An 18,676-nucleotide genomic window follows, 5' to 3' on the forward strand; every position below is an offset into this window, starting at 1 on the left:
TCCTGCTTGGCTACTGGCCAATCAGTGTTTTATTTATTAACCAATCAGAGCAACACATTTGCCATACAGAACATCCTACAGCACCTTTTATGTTTTATTATATGGTAAATATACAGAAAAAAAGTACTTATAGTAATATAACAAAATGCCCATGTAACTACTCTCAAAGCTTTAAAAAAAAATAAAGCAGATGGGGGGAGGTGCACACTTTTAATCCCAGCACTCAGGAGGCAGAGACAGGCAGATTTCCATGAGATGGGGGCATTCCTCCGGTTTGTATATATTCCTTTTTTGTTTGTTTGAGACAGGATCTCACTATATAGCCCTGGCTGGCCTGGAACTCTGTATGTAGACCAGGCTGGCCTCTGCCTCCTGAGTGCTGGGATTAAAGGCATGTGCTACCACACCTGGCTGTATATGCCTTTAAAAAACCAAACAATTTGTGCTTTTGTGCATTGGGAGTTGTTTCTTCCTTCCATCCTGTGGGGCCTGGGATTGGAGCTCAGGTTGTCAAGATTGTTGATAAGTGCCTTTTACGTGCTTGCTGAGCCACCTCACTGGCTCTGGGTTTTATACTTGTAGTATACATGTGCCTATCATTAAACAATGTAGATTTTTAGACTTTATGTGAATGTTATACCATGTATTTTCCAACTTGGTATTTTCATCTAGTAAAGTGTTTTCTAGGTAGATGTCAGAAATAAGACTTAAATGGTTTCTAACATTGCACTGTTTACAATACTGCTGTGAGTATGGGTAAAATATTTGCAGATGAGATTGTTTTGTATGTAATTCTTAAATTAATTAATGATTTTTCCTTAGTAATTTTTATGATTTGTATTTAATAAAATAATTAATATTGTTGGTATCAATTTTAGATCACAAATCCCTGAACTTCTTCCTCCTCCCCCTCAATTTCCTTGACCATGGAAATAACCTGAGTTTATCTAGTTACTTAACGAGAGGTTTCATGCTTGTTACCTTCAGGTTAGACTAAGTTTGTAAACTTATTTCTCTTGGCCTTGTACAGCTAAAAAGTTTCTAAGCTATATTTAAAATTACATACTTCGCATTATCTCTTTTCAGATCATCCTGGAAAATTAGACAAAACATCAGCAACTTTACATTATTATCATGTAAACAAAACTGGGCTTGGAGGTGCATGTCTTTAATCTCAGTAGTAAGGATAAGAAAGGATAGGCTACCCAGGTGCAGGGCCTGTACAATAAGACTCTGTCTCAATAATAATAATAATAATAATAAAACCAAAGAAAGTCTGCAACTTTACCTGCTTCATTTTACCACTTGTATTGTTCTCTATAGACACTTAATTTGTGATTCATGCCTTTTTTGTGTCCAGATTATTAAGGACCACCTCACAGTGTAGCTGAATGTTTAAAAAGATACACAAAACTGTTTGTAAATCATGGAGTTCTGTGCAAATGCCAGGTATTTATTGTTCTATATACTCAGGTTCTAGGAAAGTGTTTTGTTTTTGTTTATAGTTTTTTTGTTTTTGGAGACAGGTTTTTTTGTTTTTTTTTGAGATAAGGTTTCTCTGTGTAGCTTTGGAGCCTATCCTGCAACTCACTCTGTAGACCATGATGGCCTCGAACTCACAGAGATCCGCCTGGCTCTGCCTCCCGAGTGCTGGGATTAAAGGTGTGCGCCGCCACTGTCCGGTTTGAGACCCTTTTTTTTTTTTTTTTTTATGTGGTCCTGGCTGTTCTGGACCTAGCTTTGTAGATGAAACTGGCCTCAAGAGATCCAACTGCCTCTGCCCTCCAAGGGCTGGAATCAAAGGCGTTCAACACCACTGCCTAACTCTAGAAAGGTTTTAAGCAGAAGAATTTAAAGTTGATATACATATCTTCACCTTGTAGCCCTGACTGGCCTGGAACTTGATGCTACAGCAGGCTGGCCTTGAACTTGCAGAGTGCAGAGATCTACCTGCTTCTGCCTCCCTAGTGCTAGGATTGATTAAATATGTGGGCCATCCTGCCTAATGCCGAGCATATGCTTCCAGAGTATTCAGTATAGTTATTAGCAGAAAGACTCCTAGAAGAACTGTATACTAGTGAAAAGAGATTGCTTCAACAGAATTATCTCAGCCTCCAAATGCTCCTGGAGATTGAGGTGTGTTCTACTGTGCCTAGCTTAGTGCTAAGGGTTTTACTAGTAAGTACAGCATTGCCTCTTCCTAAAGCGCCATTCACCTTTGTTAGAAGGAAGTTTTGTTTTCTTTGACACTATGGAGAACTACATGTCTTTATTTTTTCACTGTCACTGCTGAACCTCTGGAATTTAGAGTACAGATCACTCTTATTGGTGACTGCTTTTTGTAGCTGTTTGCTATCTTTAGCCATTCTAGTAATACTGTATTTCCTAATTACTCAAAAATTTGCACTTGAATTTTTTCATATTTTTTTTTTCTTTTCCAAAACCTGCCTCAAAGAATTGTCAGCCAGTTCCATCTTCTTTTTAAATTTTTTAGTTTATAATGCTAACTGGTCAGTACTGATAGTTTTTACTGATGTTTTTACCCCCTTCTTCCCAATCCTACCCTCCTTTTAACTGGATTTTGTGTTCCTTTAGTGGATTGCATCTTATTTATCTTTATTACAGTATAGAGCCTAGCAAGCTAGGTAATGAATAAATACATTTAGCTTACACTTTCAGTTATTTTGTATGTTTCTAAAGGGCAGAGAATGTTTTAACATTATTACTTTTTTATCTTTATTCTGTGTGTGCGTGTGCATGTGCATGCATGCATGCCATAGCTCATGTATGGAGGCCAGAGAACAATTTTCAGGAGTTGAATTTCCTTTCCACTATGTGGGATGCATGGCACACAGGTCATTAGGCTTGATGGTAAGCACCTTTACTTGCAGAGCCATCTTGCCAGCCCTATTTCTAAGTTATTTGTACAAGTGGAGACAAACAGTGTGGGTGATAGTAAATTAGCAACTTCTGAACAGTTGCTCCCTAATAGAAATGGGATCTGCCTTTATGACTAAGATCATAGCCTAGAGAAAACCATCTTTGGGGCTGGGGACATGACTCAGTGGATAAAATGCTTGTGGCACAAGCATAATAACCTGAGTTTGGATCCCCAGCACCCACATAAAAATGTGTATGGTGGCATGAAAACCCAGTTCTCGGGGTAGGGCAAAGACATGCCCATGCCCGGAACCCATTGGCTAGCCAGTGTAGCTAATTGGTAAATCCTGGGGTCAATGAGAGACCTTACGTAAAAAGCAATAGAGTGAAAAAGACACCCAATGCCAGCCTCAGTCCCTCTCATGTACACAAGTGCATTCATGCTTGTGAACACAACACACAGACAAAGAGAATACCATCTTCAAGACCAGGAGCAAATAGTGTACTGTTCAAAGAAAAAAGGCGGTATTCCTCTAGTTGTACTTTGGCCACAAGGCTCTTTCAAATCATTCCCATTGCTTCCATTCTAGTCCAAAGCCTGTCACCACTGACTACCAGGCCCTTCTCTTGCTTTAATGTGATTTATTACTTCCAAAACAATCAGCATGAAGCATCACTTTGAGAACATTCTTCTCTAGCTAGAGAATTGTTGTGATTTTTTTTTCCTTCCGGAGCTGAGGACCGAACCCAGGGCCTTGCGCTTGCTAGGCAAGTGCTCTGCCACTGAGCTAAATCCCTAACTCCGCCGTAATTTATTTATGTGTATATGTGTGTTTGTGTAAATGTGTGCCAGTTGTGTGTGGGTGCTTACCTGTGAAGGTCAAAAGAGGGCTTCAGATCCCCGAGCTAGAAGTACAGGCTTTTGTAAGCTGTCTGGCATGGGTGATAGGAACCTAACTTGAATCCCCTGGAAGAGTAGGATGCATTTTTTTTTTTTTTTTTGGTTTTTCGAGACGGTTTATCTGTGTAGTTTTGTGCCTTTCCTGGAACTCGCTTTGTAGACCAGGCTGGCCTCGAACTCACTGAGATCCGCCTGCCTCTGCCTCCCGAGTGCTGGGATTAAAGGCGTGCGCCACCACTGCCCGGCTTTCTTTTTTTTTTGGGGGGGGGGTAGGTTTTACTTTCTAAAAAGTCATAATTAGAGGGGTTGGAGAGATGGCTCAGCAGTTAAGAGCATTGGCTGCTCTTCCAGAGATCCTGAGTTCAGTTTCCAGTAACTGCATCGTGGCTCACAACCATCTATAGTGGGATCTGATGTCCTCTTCTGGCACAAAGTTGTATATGCAGATAAAAACACTCATATAATTTGGGAAAAAAAAAAAAAAACAATTAGAGCCGGGTAGTGGTAGCACACACCTTGAATCCCAGCACTTGGGAGGCAGAGGCAGGTGGATCTTTTTTAGTTCGAGGCCAACTTGGTCTACAAAGTGAGTTCAAGGATAAGCCAGGGTTACACAGAGAAACCCTGCCTTAAAAAACCAACAAGAAGAAAAAAGGAAGTTTTAGTTTTGAGGCAGATTGTTTTTTGTTGCTGCTGTTGTTGTTGTTTTTAACCTCTGTAGGATTTTTACATCTTCTCTGATACATACTAATGGCAGTCTTTTAAAAGAAAAAGGTTATATCTAACTTAGCCCAAAGTAGCTGAACTTTGGTGACTCTTACTCCCTGGGTTTTAGAATTTGTTTGTTTGGATTTTTAAAAGAGAAGAGAAATAAAGTGATTTAGTGTATCTTTGCTTTCTGAGAGCACATTAAAATTTGGCCTTAAGATGGGCGATGGTGGTGCAAGCCTATAATTCCAACACTTGGGACTCAGAAGCAGGTGGATCTCTTGAGTTTGAGGACAAGCAGGGCTGCACAGAGGTCTGTCTCAAAACAAAACAAATTTGGTCTGTGTTTACTATGATACCGAATATAATCATTTAGGGAACACTAGTTGCATATTGTGTGCTAATTACTGTGAATTTATTTTAGAGATAACAATGAAAAACATGTAGGTTGCTGCTTTAGAGTATTGTTGAGGAAACATTGCTGCATATAATTGTAGTGCAGTGTGAAAAAACTTAAATGTGTGTGTATACAAAGTACTAGGAAATCACAGGAGTTACTCTGCTTAATTTTGTATAAAAAATGTAAAAGTGAATAAAATTCAGGGTCTGTTGTTTATGTTAGTTGCTGAAAGTTTTGCTAACACTATTTAAATATTCCTGACTAGTAATTTGAACCTGGTTTGTCTTTATTTGCAGCTTTACAGGGCATGACCCTAATAGTATTCGTTTTTAAAAAACTTTGCACATTTTTGTTTATTTATTATGTGTGTATGGGATGTGTGTTTGTGTGTGTTTGCACATCACAGCACATATATGAGGACTGAGTCTGCTTTCTTCCCATCATGTGGGCCAAAACAAAAAACTAGAAGCTAGGGGAGTATTAACCAATTTATGGTGCTGAGGATCAAACTAGGGCTTTGTATATATGAGACAAGCACTCTAGCCATACCCCAGTCACACATAATATTTTCTGACATTGATATTTCTTCATTTCCTCTTTTTTGTACTTTTGATTTTGATCTTTTAATATTAGCTGTCATTTATGCTGTTGTCTGTTAATTTATTTTCTGTAGGGGTGGGGGTGTGGTTGGGTTTCACACTGTATAACTCATTGTAGTCCAGGCTGGCCTCAAACCTGAGGCAATTCTGCCTTGGTCTCCTGAATCCTAGGATTATAGGCATGAGCCACCACTCCTTGTTTACTTTATAGTTCTTTATTGAGGTGTGCATCAAAGTCATATGGATTAAATTTTACCCATTAAAGAAAATTAAAATTTATATGCCTTCTGAATTTTTGAGAATGAGGCTTAGCTGTTATTTTTAGAGTTCCTTGGGTGATTCTGATGAACAGTTCTAGTTTGAATTTAAATAAATAGTTTAGCAAAATGAATTTGAGAAAACAGCATACGTGGCATTTATTCTGTTTCTCTGTAGTGATTTCTAACCTAAAGAATCATTGCTTGAATTTTACATAAACCGGTAGAGGTGTTAGAGTGTTCGCCCTTGGCAGCTTTCAGTTCCTAGGATAATGGACTCGCAAGCTGGAAGTTATGGTACAGTGCAATAGTATAATTTAGTATAGTAGTTTCCATGTTATGTGGTCATTTTTTGCCATCATAGAATTCCACTAAGTTAAGAATAGTGAGTGGATTTAGAGTTGGAGAATTGGCTAAGCTGTTAGGAGCATTTGTTATTCCTGCATAGGACCCAGGTTTGATTTTCAGCACCCACATGGCAGCTCACAGCTGTCTAACTCCAATTCCAGAGGATCTGACACCCTCTTCTGACCTCCTTTGGCACCGGACACACACATGATATGTATACAAACATGTAGGGAAAACATTCATATACATAAAATAATAAAGACTTTAAAAACTTGAATAATAGTGGATTTAATAATAAAATAATAGTGGATTAGAGTATACTTACTAGGAAATTTTATCAAAAAGTAGGACTTCTTCATATTCCAGAGTATTTAAAGCAATGTGTTGAGCAGGCGCTATACCTGTACATGAATTCTGCGATGCAGATCCTTTCTTTGTATTTGCAGTTAAGTAAGCATAGATTTATGCTAAAGGAAGTTTAAAAAGAAAAAATGTGACTCAAAATCTCAAAAATAATACTTAAAAACAAGTATTTGGGGCTGGAGAGATTGCTCAGTGTTTTTCTAGAGAACCTGGGTTCAGTTCCCAGCACCCACATGGCAGTTTACAAAAAAACTGCCTATAACTCTACCTCCAGGGGATCTGACACCCTCACACAGACATACATGCATGCAAAACACCAATGCTCATAAAGTAAAAATATATAAATCATTAAAAAAACAAATATTTCCTTTTTTTTTCTTTTGTGGTTTTTTTATTTTTGTTTTTTTCTAGACAGGGTTTCTTTCTGTTTTCCTTGTCTGTCCTGGAAGTCACTCTGTAGACCAGGCTGGCCTCCAACTCAGAGTGCTGGGATTAAAGGCACGTGCTACCACTGGCGGGCTAGTATTTGTCCTTTTTTATATACCCTTCCTTTGTAGGTGTGTATCGCAAAACAACTGAGCTGAGATTTTAAACCGTTAGAGCTATATATAATAAAATCCTAACAATTCCTAGTTCAAAATGGCTATCGTGCTGAAGTAGAAAAGGGGGGCACCTTGTCTTCATTTGGGGACTATGAATAATCTTTGAGTGTCTATTGAAAAAGAACAAAAAAAGTCTCCTTTGTTGTAGGGTAGAAACATTTTTTCTTTAAATTTACTTATTTATTTATTTTTCTGTTATCAGCTTGATACAGTATAAATTCTTGTCCTAATAGTGAAATGTTTGATTGAGGCTTGCCCAGTGATTGAGTAAAACCAAAACTTATTATAAGCCACAGTCATTCTAGGGTCCCCCCTGCTATATAGCCTCCCTGGTTCTGTAGGTTGCAGTCTGATTGTTCTTTGCTTTATATCTAGAATCCACTTATGAGTGAGTACATACCATGTTTGTTCTTCTGGGTTTGGGTTACCTCACTCAGGATGATATTTTCTAGTTCCATCTATTTGCGTGCAAATTTCATGCTGTCATTGTTTTTCTCTGCTGAGTAGTACTCCATTGTGTATATATACCACATTTTCTTAATCCGTTCTTTAGTTGATGGGCATCTAGGTTGTTTCCAGGTTCTGGCTATTACACAAATAGTGCTGCTATGAACATAGTTGAGCATATATCTTTGTGGTATGAGCATTCCTTGGGTATATGCCCAAGAGTATGGTATGGCTGGGTCTTGAGGTAGATCGATTACCAATTTTCTGAAAAACCACCATACTGGTTTCCACAGTGGTTGTACAACTTTGCACTCCCACCAACAGTGGAGGAGTGTTCCCTTTGCTCCACATCCTCTCCAACATTGACTGTCATTAATGTTTTTGATCATAGCCATTCTGACAGGTGTAAGGTGGTATCTCAGAGTCGTTTTGATTTGCATTTCTCTGATGATTAAGGATGTTGAGCATTTCTTTAAATGTCTTTCAGCCATTTGTGATTCTTCTTTTGAGAATTCTCTGTTTAGCTCTTTAGCCCAGTTTTTAATTGGATTGTTCAGTATTTCCGATGTCTAGTTTCTTGAGTTCATTATATACTTTGGAGATCAGTCCTCTGTCAGATGTGGGGTTGGTTGGTGAAGGTCTTTTCCCATTCTGTAGGCTGTCTTTTTTGTCTTATTGACCGTGTCTTTTGCCCTACAAAAGCTTCTCAGTTTTAAGAGGTCCCATTTATTAATTGTTGTGCTCAGTGTCTGTGCTGCTGGTGTTATATTTAGGAAGTGATCTCCTGTGCCAATGAGTTCAAGAGTACTTCCTACTTTCTCTTCTATTAAGTTTAGTGTAACTGGATTTAAATTGAGGTCTTTGATCCACTTGGACTTGAGTTTTGTGCATGGTGACAGATATGGATCCATTTGTAATCTTTCACATATTGACATCCAGTTATGCCAGCACCATTTGTTGAAGATACTTAGAAACAGTTTTTTACTTTTTGAAAATAACTTGTTTATTTTATGTGTATGGGTATTTTGTCACGTGCATGTGGTACCTGCTGAGGCCAGAAGGTATTGGGTCTTCTTAGACTAGAATTACAAGTGGTTGTGAGTCTCATGTGGTTGCTGGGATTCAAATCTCGGTCTTATGGAAGAAGAGCCAATGTTTTAAACCATTGAGCCATACTTCAGCCCTACTTTTTTTTGTGGGGGGTATGTGGGACAGAGATAGGGTCTTATCGTGTATCCTTGGCTGGCTTGGAACTTGGTGTGTAGACCAGGCTGGCCTTGAACTCACAGCTATCTACCTGCCTCAGCCTCCAAGTACTGGTATATACCATGATACCTGGTATTCAATGTTTTACTTTTGTTGTTTATCAAAAGGAGTACCAAGGGATAGACGTTCCTCCAGTAAAATTTTAGTAGCCTTTTAGAGAAATCCAGTATACTACTTTTATTTAAGAATACAGTTCATAGCTGGCCGTGGTGGTGCTCGACTTTAATCCCAGCACTCAGGAAGCAGAGGAAAGCAAATCTCTTTGAGTTTGAGGGCAGCCAGGGCTATGCAGAGCAACCTTGTCTTGAAAAACCCAAACAACAGCAACAACACAGTTCTTCAAACCAGGCCTCTCTGATACTTAGGTTTTCTTTAAGTCCAAAGTTTTTGCTTCTGTCTGTGTTCTCTTCTATTTCAAACCTTTAAACTTGCAATGATTCCTTTGAACAATCCAAGTAAAGTTAAGCAGTATGAAAGTATTCATTCCAGTATTCTTTGTTGTTTTTGAGACAGGGTCTCGCTATAGCTCTTGCTGCCCTCCAACTCACAGGTATCATGCCTACCTCTGCCTTCCTAAAGGCATGAACCACCATGCCCAGCTGCTCCTGTACACTTTAATGATAGTCTAAGCCCATATACATAAAGGATTTTATTTTACTTAAACTACTGGCAGGATGTGTGTGAAGAGAGGTTGACCTACTTGATTTTAAGAAATTGATGCATTTGAAAAGAAGGCTGGGATTGAGACTAAGGAAAGAATTGCTGTTGTAGTTCTGGTGTGAAGGCTATGGGAAATCTTTTATCATAGGCAATTGATTCCTTAAAACCCATCCATATTATACAGAGTAATTGGCCTTTCTCAGGGTATGCTGATTTAAATGGTAATTGTAAAATACATCCACGGTCACATCTACATTTGTATTTGGCCAAATATTTGAGTACTGTGGCTTACTTAGCCAAGTTGACAACATAAAATTAACTATCACAGGGAGTATAATAGAAAACATGTCTTTCGTGAAAGCCAAACAACAACATCAAGTGATTGATAGTACAAGAAGCAGTGGATGTCTAGATTGGACTTAACTTTGTATATAAATATGATTTCAAAGCCCAAAACCTGCTTTCATAATCATATCTACAGTTCATCTATATTCAGCTCTTGCCTTTAATATGTGATTTACTACAATTGAGATTGGTAGGAGTGATTCCTTGGTTGAGAAAAACTTAGTTTTATGAGATAGGTCTTGCTGTGTAACCTAGGCTGGCCTCAAATTCCATATTCTCCTGCCTCAACCCAGAGTGCTAGAATTTTAGGTGTGATCTCTACCACACCGAGTCCTAATCTTTGGTCTAAGAATTATTGAAAAATAATGTAAAACATTTATTTGCAAATGTTATATGAATGGCCTTAAATGGTACTAAATGAATCATGGTTAATTGTAACTAGAAGAAAACAAACCTCACAAGAGAGCTCAGTGAGTGAAGTGCTTGCTGTGCAAGCGTGAGGGAGGACCTGAGATTCGTTTCCCAACACCACTGTCTTAGTGACTTTTCTACTGCTGGGCTAAAACACCATGGCCAAGGCAACTTATAAAAGAGAGTTGAATTGGATTTATGGCTCCAGAAGATTAGAGTCCATGATGGTAAAACAGGGCAGTAGGAACAGCTGAGAGCTCACATGTTGATTTGAAAGCAGGAGTCAGAGAGGGAACACTAGGATTGGCAGGAAGCTTTTGAAGCCTCAAACCCCGGCTCCATGACACACCACATTTCCTAATCCTTCCCTAACAGTTCCACTAAGAGGGGACCAAGAATTCAAACATATGAGCCTATGGGGGCCATTCTCATTCAAACCACCATACTCATGTAAAAATCTGGGTTTGGTGGTCTGTGTTTTGAATCCCAGTCTTCAGGAGTGGAGACAGGTAGCTTCTGGAAGCTCATTTGCCAGCCAGTCTAGCCAAAATAGTGAATCCTTGGGTCAGGTTTGGAGGCAAACATCCCCATTCAACAAACAGTTTCATTGGTCCCCTGGTTCCTGAATTCTTTTATTTGTTTTGGTTTTGGTTTTGTTGAGACTGAGTCTTTTCTATACATAGAAAATTGTATAGACTGGAAACCCTGTAGATAAGGCTAGCCACAAACTCAGAGACCTGCTTTCCTCTTGCTGCCAGGATTAAAGGCATGTACTACCATATCTGGCTGGTTCTTGAAATATTACATGCTTTCTTTCCTGATATGTCTTTGATCCCTATTTTCCTAACGCTATTTGGTAAATTTTACCTGATTTGTAGCATATTAAGAAAAATGAAGCTGGGTGGTGGTGGCACATGCCTTTAATCCCAGCACTTGGGAGGCAGAGGCAGGTGGATCTCTGTGAGTTCAAGGCCATCCTGGTCTACAAAGCAAGTTTCAGGACAGCCAGGACTGTTACACAGAGAAACCCTGTCTTGAAAAACCAAAAACAAACAGACAAACAAAAAAACAAAAAAGAAAGAAAAATGAGCTGGGCATGATGGTTCAAGTCTTTTAATTCCAACATTTGGGAGGCTGAGAGAGGTAGGCAGATCTTTGAGTTTGAGGCCAGCTTGATCTACAATGAGTTTGAGGACAGTCAGAGCTACTTAGTGAGACCTTGTTTGAGGGAGGGAAGGGGAGGAGGGAGAAAAGAGGAGAAAAAAAAAACAGGTTTCCTGTTTTGATTAAATACTTAAACTTTAAAAGTATTTTTAAAAATTTATTTACTTTTTTTTATGTACATTAATGTTTTGCCTGCATGTATATCTGTGTATAAGGTTATTGGATCCCTTGGAGCAGACAGTTGTGAGCTGCCATGTGGGTTCTTGGAATTGAACCTGGGTCCTCTGGAAGAACAGCCAGTGCTCTTAACCTTTGAGCCATATCTCCAGCTCCAATTTTTAAACTTTTTACGTGAAGATCACCAAGCCATTCCTGAGTTGTACCTTGTTTTATATTAAAAACTTTGTTACATTCATTTTAGAATAGAAATCTATAATTAAATTTATATTCAATTTCTTTTAAGTTTTTACTTTATTATAATCTCCTTCAATATTATAATATTTTGGCTTAATTAAGAAGTAATGTAATGTAGAAGCCTGATGTGATGGATGCCATCACATCAGCATTAATCTCAGCGCTCAGGAGACAGAGACAGTCGGATCTCTGATCAAGGTCAGCCTGGTCTACAGACCAAGTTCTAGGACAGCCAGGGCTGCAGAGAGAGAGAGAGAGAGAGAAACCCTGTCTTGAAAAACAGACAAACAAAAAAGAGCGTCCCAGAGGACCTGAGTTTAATTCCCAGCACCCACATGGTGGCCCATAACCATATGTAACTCCAGTTCTAGGGGATCTAATATCCTCTTCTGGCTTCCATGGACCCAAAGCATGAGCATGGTTCATAAATACACTCAGGCAGGAATACTCATACATAAAATAATAAAAAGAAAAAATACTATCCTTTTTGATTATCTAAGAAATGATACGACCATTCTGACATATAAATTAGTTTCCCATCTTTTTTTTTTTTTTTTTTTTTTTAAAAACATCAGTGTGCCATTAGTGTAACAGAGGAAGTAGTTTGTTGTTGTGTTTTTTTGTTTGTTCTAGTTTTGGTTTTTCAAAACACAGTTTCTCTGTGTATCCCTGGCTGTCCTGGAACTTGCTTGGTAGAACAAATTTAGTTTTGAACTCAGAGATCTGCCTGCCTCTGTCTCCTGAGTGCTGGAATTATAGGCATGTGCCACCAAACTACTTTTTACTTTTCTTACTCAAATTGAAGTCTTGATGATTCATGACATAATAGATTCATGACATAATAGTTTTTTGTTTGTATTTTAAACAAAATTGGAATGTGTTCTTCAGAGTTTTTAGTATTTTGTTTGGAAAAGGGATCTCATATATCTTAGATAGGCCTTGAACTGAACTGTTAGCTACAGATGACCTTGAACATCCTCTTGCTTCTACCCATCTAATGCTGGAATTACAGGTTTGCAGTGTTGGGGATGGAACTCAGGGCCTTGTGCCCGGGAAAGCTCTCCACCAACTGTGCTACATCTGTCCCAAGTGTGTGTGAAGGTAATTGGATAAAATGTCAGATTTAGGAATACACTTGTACAGGTATTGGTAGTACATATTAATGTGTTCTGTGTTTTGGAATTATATTCTAAAGCTTGATCATTTGTAAGGTAAACCATTTTTATTGCACCCAAATCTCATTCCCTTTCTTTCCTCTTCCCTCTATCACTTTCTCATGTATTTGTCTGTGGTGGTAAGAACTTAAATCGTGTCCATGTGTGTGCTTGCTAAGAAAGTCATCTACCACTGAGCTACATCTCCAGCCCCAACTTATACTTTTAAAAAACTTTATATGGAAAATAGCTATAAACAAAACTAAGAGAATAATGAGTTTTATAATTCTTTAATAATTAGCTGTCTAATCAGTATTCAGATTTCTCCAATTTCTTGTATCGTTATTTTATAGTTTTTTTGGATTTAGATCTCAACATGGTTCATAAATTGCAGCTGGTGAATGTCACTTGTCTTATTGATTTATTTGTTTTTTCAAGACAGAATTTCTCTATGTAACAGTCCTAGCTGTCTTGGAACTCGATTTGTAGACCAGGTTGGCCTTGAACTCACAATGATCTGCTCATTTGTTTTCTAAGGCTTCTCACAGCTTAGATTTTGCTGCTTGTGTTCTCATGTGTTCCTCTGCCCTCCTCTTACTGCAGATTGATAATTGGAGTCAGAGAGACTTAATAAGACTGATTTATGGTAACAGTATTTCACTATTCTTTCACTACACTAATACAGAATACACTTACATAGGTGTTATTGTACATCCTGTCCTTTTTTTTTTTTTCTATCAGCATCTCATCTGGAAGCAGAAAACAAATGCTTATATTTCTCTGTAAAAGTTTTGTTTTAGAGGCAGGCGGATCTCTGTGAGTTTGAGGCCAGCCTGGGCTACCAAGTGAGTTCCAGGAAAGGCGCAAAGCTACACAGAGAAACCCTGTCTCGAAAAACCAAAAAAAAAAAGTTTTATTTTATGGTATCATCTCTACTCCATCTCCTTGCCCATTTAAACATTGTTTTCTAGTCAGGCATGGTGATTCATTCCTGTAATCCAGTACCTGGTAGGCTGAGGCAGCAGGATTGCCTTGAATTCCAGGCCAGCCTGGGCTATTATGATACCTACTGTTTAATAATAATAATAATAATAATAATAATAATAATTTGTTTAATGATTGATAATGTTTCTGGCATGCTAAGCCATTTTTCCATCTAGCATTCCACCAAAACCATTCTCATCAAGGTTATCAGTGAACTGCATATTGAATGCAGCCAGCCTGTCCTTTTATATTTGGTAACTTTGGATACTATAAATTGCCTCTCCTCAAAAATACTTCTTTGACTTCTGTGATATACCTTTACTTTTACTGCCTTAATTGCTTTAATTAAATTGGTTGATTGGAGCTAAGAACTTGCAGGAATTGAGTCTCTCCACCATGTGGCTCCCAGGGATTTAGGTTGTCGGGCTTGGCAGCAAAGTGTCTTTACCACTGAGCTATCTTTCTCATTATTGTATATTTCCTTTAAGTCCATTCACTGTTCTGTAATTTTTCTGGAAAACATGTCTGTGATTCCTCTTGACCCTAGACTGAATTGTAAAGACCTGAGCTTGTTTTATGCTCCATCCTCTGTAGGAGGATTACTGAGTTTGAGGCCAGTCAGAGCTTCATAGTGAATCCCTGACTTTAAAAAAAACAGCAACAACAATAATAATACTTTCACTTTTAGGCAGAATTGGAGTTTTCTAGAGTAGCTATATATTAATAATTGAAATGAAATAGGTAGGCGGACGGTGGTGGTACATGCCTTTAATCCCAGTATTTGGGAGGCAGAGCCAGGTGGATCTCTGTGAGTTCGAGGCCAGCCTGGTCTACAGAGTGAGTTCCAGGACAGATACCAAAACTACACAGAAAAACCCTGTCTTGAAAAACAAAAACAAAAAAAAAAAAGAAAAGAAAAGAAATTGGTAAATAAGTTAAATTTGAAAACAATTTTGTGTTGCTGAGTGTGGTGGTGCATGCCTATAAACCTAGCACTACAAGCTGAGGCAGTAAGATTGCCAAGAGTCTTAGCCAGGGCTACCTAGTTAGACCCTGTCTCAAAAACAGCAACAAAAGTACTGTTTTGCCACACACAGAGGATTTCTCTATATAGCCCTGGCTGTCCTGAAATTGTGCTGTAGACCAGGATGACCTCAAACCCATAGAGCTATGCCAGCCTCTGCCTCCCGAGTGCTGTGATTAAAGATGTTTGTCACCACAGACTGGATGCTTGTTTTTATTTATATATTCATCATCATAAAGTATTTTGAATAAATGTATTTTCTCCTTTGTTAAAAAAAAAAGTACTGTTTTGCACCTACATAAAATGTGGCTGGGTTTGATACGTGGGTCTGAAATTACAATGCACTTGTGGGGTCATAAGTATGCTTGGTCTTCATAGTATAGTTTATGATTTTTTTTTTGAGATAGGAATTTATTTTGGCATTGACTGATTTTTTTTTTCTTCTTTAAACTATAGGTAGACTGTCATCTAACATGCATATTAATATAATTACGTCATGTTCTATAATTAATAATTTAGAAATAATACAAATTTTAAATGAGAGAAATAATTTTCTTTTTCTCTTTTCTCTTTAGGTGGAATGAACCTTACTTGTTGACTATTTCCTGGTTGCTGATTGGATTCACTTGAGAAAGAATCATTTTCCCCTCTGTGGAAGCCACTTAGTGGCATATTTAATTCAAATCCAGGGATCACAAAACTTTCGATTTTTCTGGAGGGACATACCACTATATCAAATAAGCTTGACATTACAGCCAAAATGGTGCTGTCCCAGAGACAACGAGATGAACTGTAAGTTTCTCTGTTTTCTGCTATTTAGAAACCTCTTAGCCAGTGGTGGTGACTCATGCCTCTAATCCCAGCACTTGGGAGGCAGAGGTGGGTGAATCTCTGTGAGTTTAAGGCCAGCCTAGTCTACAGAGGTAGTTCTAGGACAGCTAGGGGGCTGTTACACAGAGAAACCCTGTCTCAAAAAAACCTCCCCCCCCAAAAAAAAAAAAAAAAGAAAAGAAAAAGAAATTCTGTTCTTAGAATAATAATCTAGGGGCTGGAGAGATGGCTCAGAGGTTAAGAGTACTGGCTGTTCTTCCAGAGGTCCTGAGTTCAATTCCCAGCAACCACATGGTGGCTCACAACCATCCATAATGAGATCTGGCGCCCTCTTCTGGCCTGCAGGCAGAACACTGTATACGTAATAAATAAATAAATAAATCTTTAAAAAAGAAAAAGAAAAAGAAAATGCTCCCACTGGCTTTCCTACAAATTAATTAAAAAAAAAAAAGAATAATAATCTAGGCATGATTGATGGTACATGGGGTAGAGGCAAGATCATTCTCTGCTACTTTGGAAGTTCAAGGCCAGCCTTAGGCTAGCTGACACCTTGTCACAAAAGGGAGCAGAGAGGGAAAGAGATAGAGTTGAGAGAAAGTGTTAAAATGCCGTCTTGGGAAGTCTATTCTTCCTAGTCTATTTTTTACCAGTGTGGCTATATTAGTATTGACAGTTTGTCTTGGCTTCAAAATTGGGCCTTCTTTTAGCATGGAATTAATTCTTTGTCATGTTTGAGTTTAAAGCAAAACAAATAAGATTAGTTGGTAAGTTTTATTCTTTTAAAAAAATATCTTAAACATAAATATCCTTAATAGGAAGATAAGTGCTGCTGCGGATAGCTCTTTTAATTAAAAAAAAAAAAGTTATGGACTGGAGAGATGGCTTAGTGGTTAGTACTGGCTGCTCTTACAGAGGACCATGGGTTCAATTCCCAGAACCCACATGGCAGCTCACCACTGTAATGCCAGCTCCAAGGGATCTGAAACCTTCACCTAGACATGAATGCAGGCAAAACACCAATGTACATAAAATAAAAATAAATAAATCATTTTTTAAAAAGTTATTATGCTAGGCACAGTGGTGTAGGTGCATTCAAGAGACAGCGACAGGTGGGTCTCTGAATTTGAGTCTGACATGGTCTACATAGTGAGTTCCAAGACAGCAAGAGCTACACAGTGAGACATTGTTTTATAAAAACAAAAGAAATTTTATTTAATTTTATGTGATTATATGGTGTATGCATGTGTACATATTGTTGTGTGCATGTGTGTGTGTTGTGCATACTTCTGTGCATGTGTATGTGGAAACCACTGTTACTCTGTAGTTTTATTTTTTTGAGGTAGTATCTATGTCTGAATGAGCTTGCTGATTTGGCAAGGCTGTCTGACTGGAATCCCCAGCACTGGGGTTATAATTAACAGGTACCACCAAATCTAGCTCTTTACATAATTTCCGGGGATCTGAACTCAGGTCCTCATATTTGAATGGCAAGCAATTTACCCACTGAGCTATCTCCCTAGCTCCTCTAATTTTTGTTTTATCTAGGATTCATGTTATAAGAAAGGGACTCCTATTTATCATTCTCATTATTAATTTTGTAATTCATGAGGTGGCTAGTGCATTTAAGCAGATGCATTAGTGAGGGTATAAAATTCCATATTTTGTAATATTTTGCAGCATTCCATTTTTGTAGTTGAATACCAAGGAGACAGTTTAGTTTTAGTTTATTTTTAGGATCCCTATGAGTTTTGTTTTCCCTGAGAAGAGGACCAACATTGTAGCTTACCCTGGCTTGGAACTTTCTGGGTTGGACCATGCTGGCTTTGAAGTATCTTCTTGCTTTAGCCTCCTGAGAGCTGAGCTTATAGGCATGGCACTGTGCCCAGACTTTTTTTGATTTTTAGAATGTTTCTTTGGAAGTAATTTTGAATCTACGAACAAGAATAATACTCCCTTACAGTTTTGTTTTGTTTTGTTTAATTTCTATATTTATTGGTGTTTCAAGGCAAGATTTCTCTGTGTAACAGCTTTGGTTATCTCCTGGAATTCACTCTGTAGACCAGGCTGGCCTCAAACTCAAAGATATTCACCTGCCTGTGCCTCCTGAATACTAGGATTAAAGGGTTATGCCACCACCATGTAGCCCCTGGCCTCTTCTTGATAAGCTATTGATTGTTGGAGGAGGAAGTATCATTTTCTTTAATGATACAGCCACTGGGAGACTTGCAGTTGGACTTTTCTTTCCTACTTGCCAGTTCCCAAATAACAGTCATGGAGACTTAATTATAAATTCTCAGCTGATAGCTCAGGCTTGTTACTAGCACTTACATTTTAAATTAACCCATATTTCTTATCTACCCTGTGCTATATGGTGGGACCTTCTTTTAACATGGCACGTTCATCTTGCTTCTCTCTGCGTCTGCTCTCGACTTCTGAGACTCTGCCCTTTCTTCCCAGCATTCTCCCTGCCCCCAAAATCCTGCCTAGCTATTGACTAATCAGTTTGTTTTTTTTTTTTTTTAATATAGAACACTTCACGAATTTGTGTGTCATCCTTGCTCAGGGGCCATGCTAATTTTCTCTGTATGGTTCCAGTTTTAGTGTATGTGCTGCTAAAGCTAGCACTAATCAGCTTTTTATTAACAATGAGAGCAACACATTTTCACAGTGTACAGAAGGATTATTCCACAGCATTTCCCCCTTTTTTCTCTAAATAAAAAAGAAAGGTTTTAATTTAACATAGTAAAATTATATACAACAAAAACAGTTATCAAGTAAGAATTACAGTTACAATATCCAGTCCATTTGTATTTGGCAAATTTAGAGAAAATATTCTATCATTTATCTTATCTTTGTGAGTCTAAAGTTTTATACCTAATTTACCTTTTTATCATAACTAAGGAAAACTTTAAGTCTAA

The 18,676-nt window shown here is 38.1% G+C and overlaps 1 protein-coding gene and 1 non-coding gene across 2 annotated transcripts in view; one reads left to right on the forward strand and one right to left on the reverse strand.

The window, feature by feature from the left end:
* Pafah1b1 (platelet activating factor acetylhydrolase 1b regulatory subunit 1) overlaps positions 1-18,676 on the forward strand; it is a 68,187-nt gene that overhangs the window by 15,105 nt on the left and 34,406 nt on the right. The window contains exon 2 of the mRNA XM_052756100.1: positions 15,503-15,719. Coding sequence (XP_052612060.1) covers positions 15,688-15,719 — 32 coding nt within the window. The 5' untranslated portion in view covers positions 15,503-15,687. The remainder of the gene's footprint in view (positions 1-15,502; positions 15,720-18,676) is intronic.
* LOC128123627 (U6 spliceosomal RNA) lies at positions 18,277-18,383 on the reverse strand. Its single transcript, XR_008222784.1, has one exon. It is a non-coding gene; the product is annotated as a U6 spliceosomal RNA (small nuclear RNA).

Source organism: Peromyscus californicus, unplaced genomic scaffold, assembly GCF_007827085.1.
Source record: "Peromyscus californicus insignis strain IS unplaced genomic scaffold, ASM782708v3 Scaffold_3__1_contigs__length_106647218, whole genome shotgun sequence".
In the NCBI taxonomy this organism is placed as follows: Eukaryota; Metazoa; Chordata; class Mammalia; order Rodentia; family Cricetidae; genus Peromyscus; species Peromyscus californicus.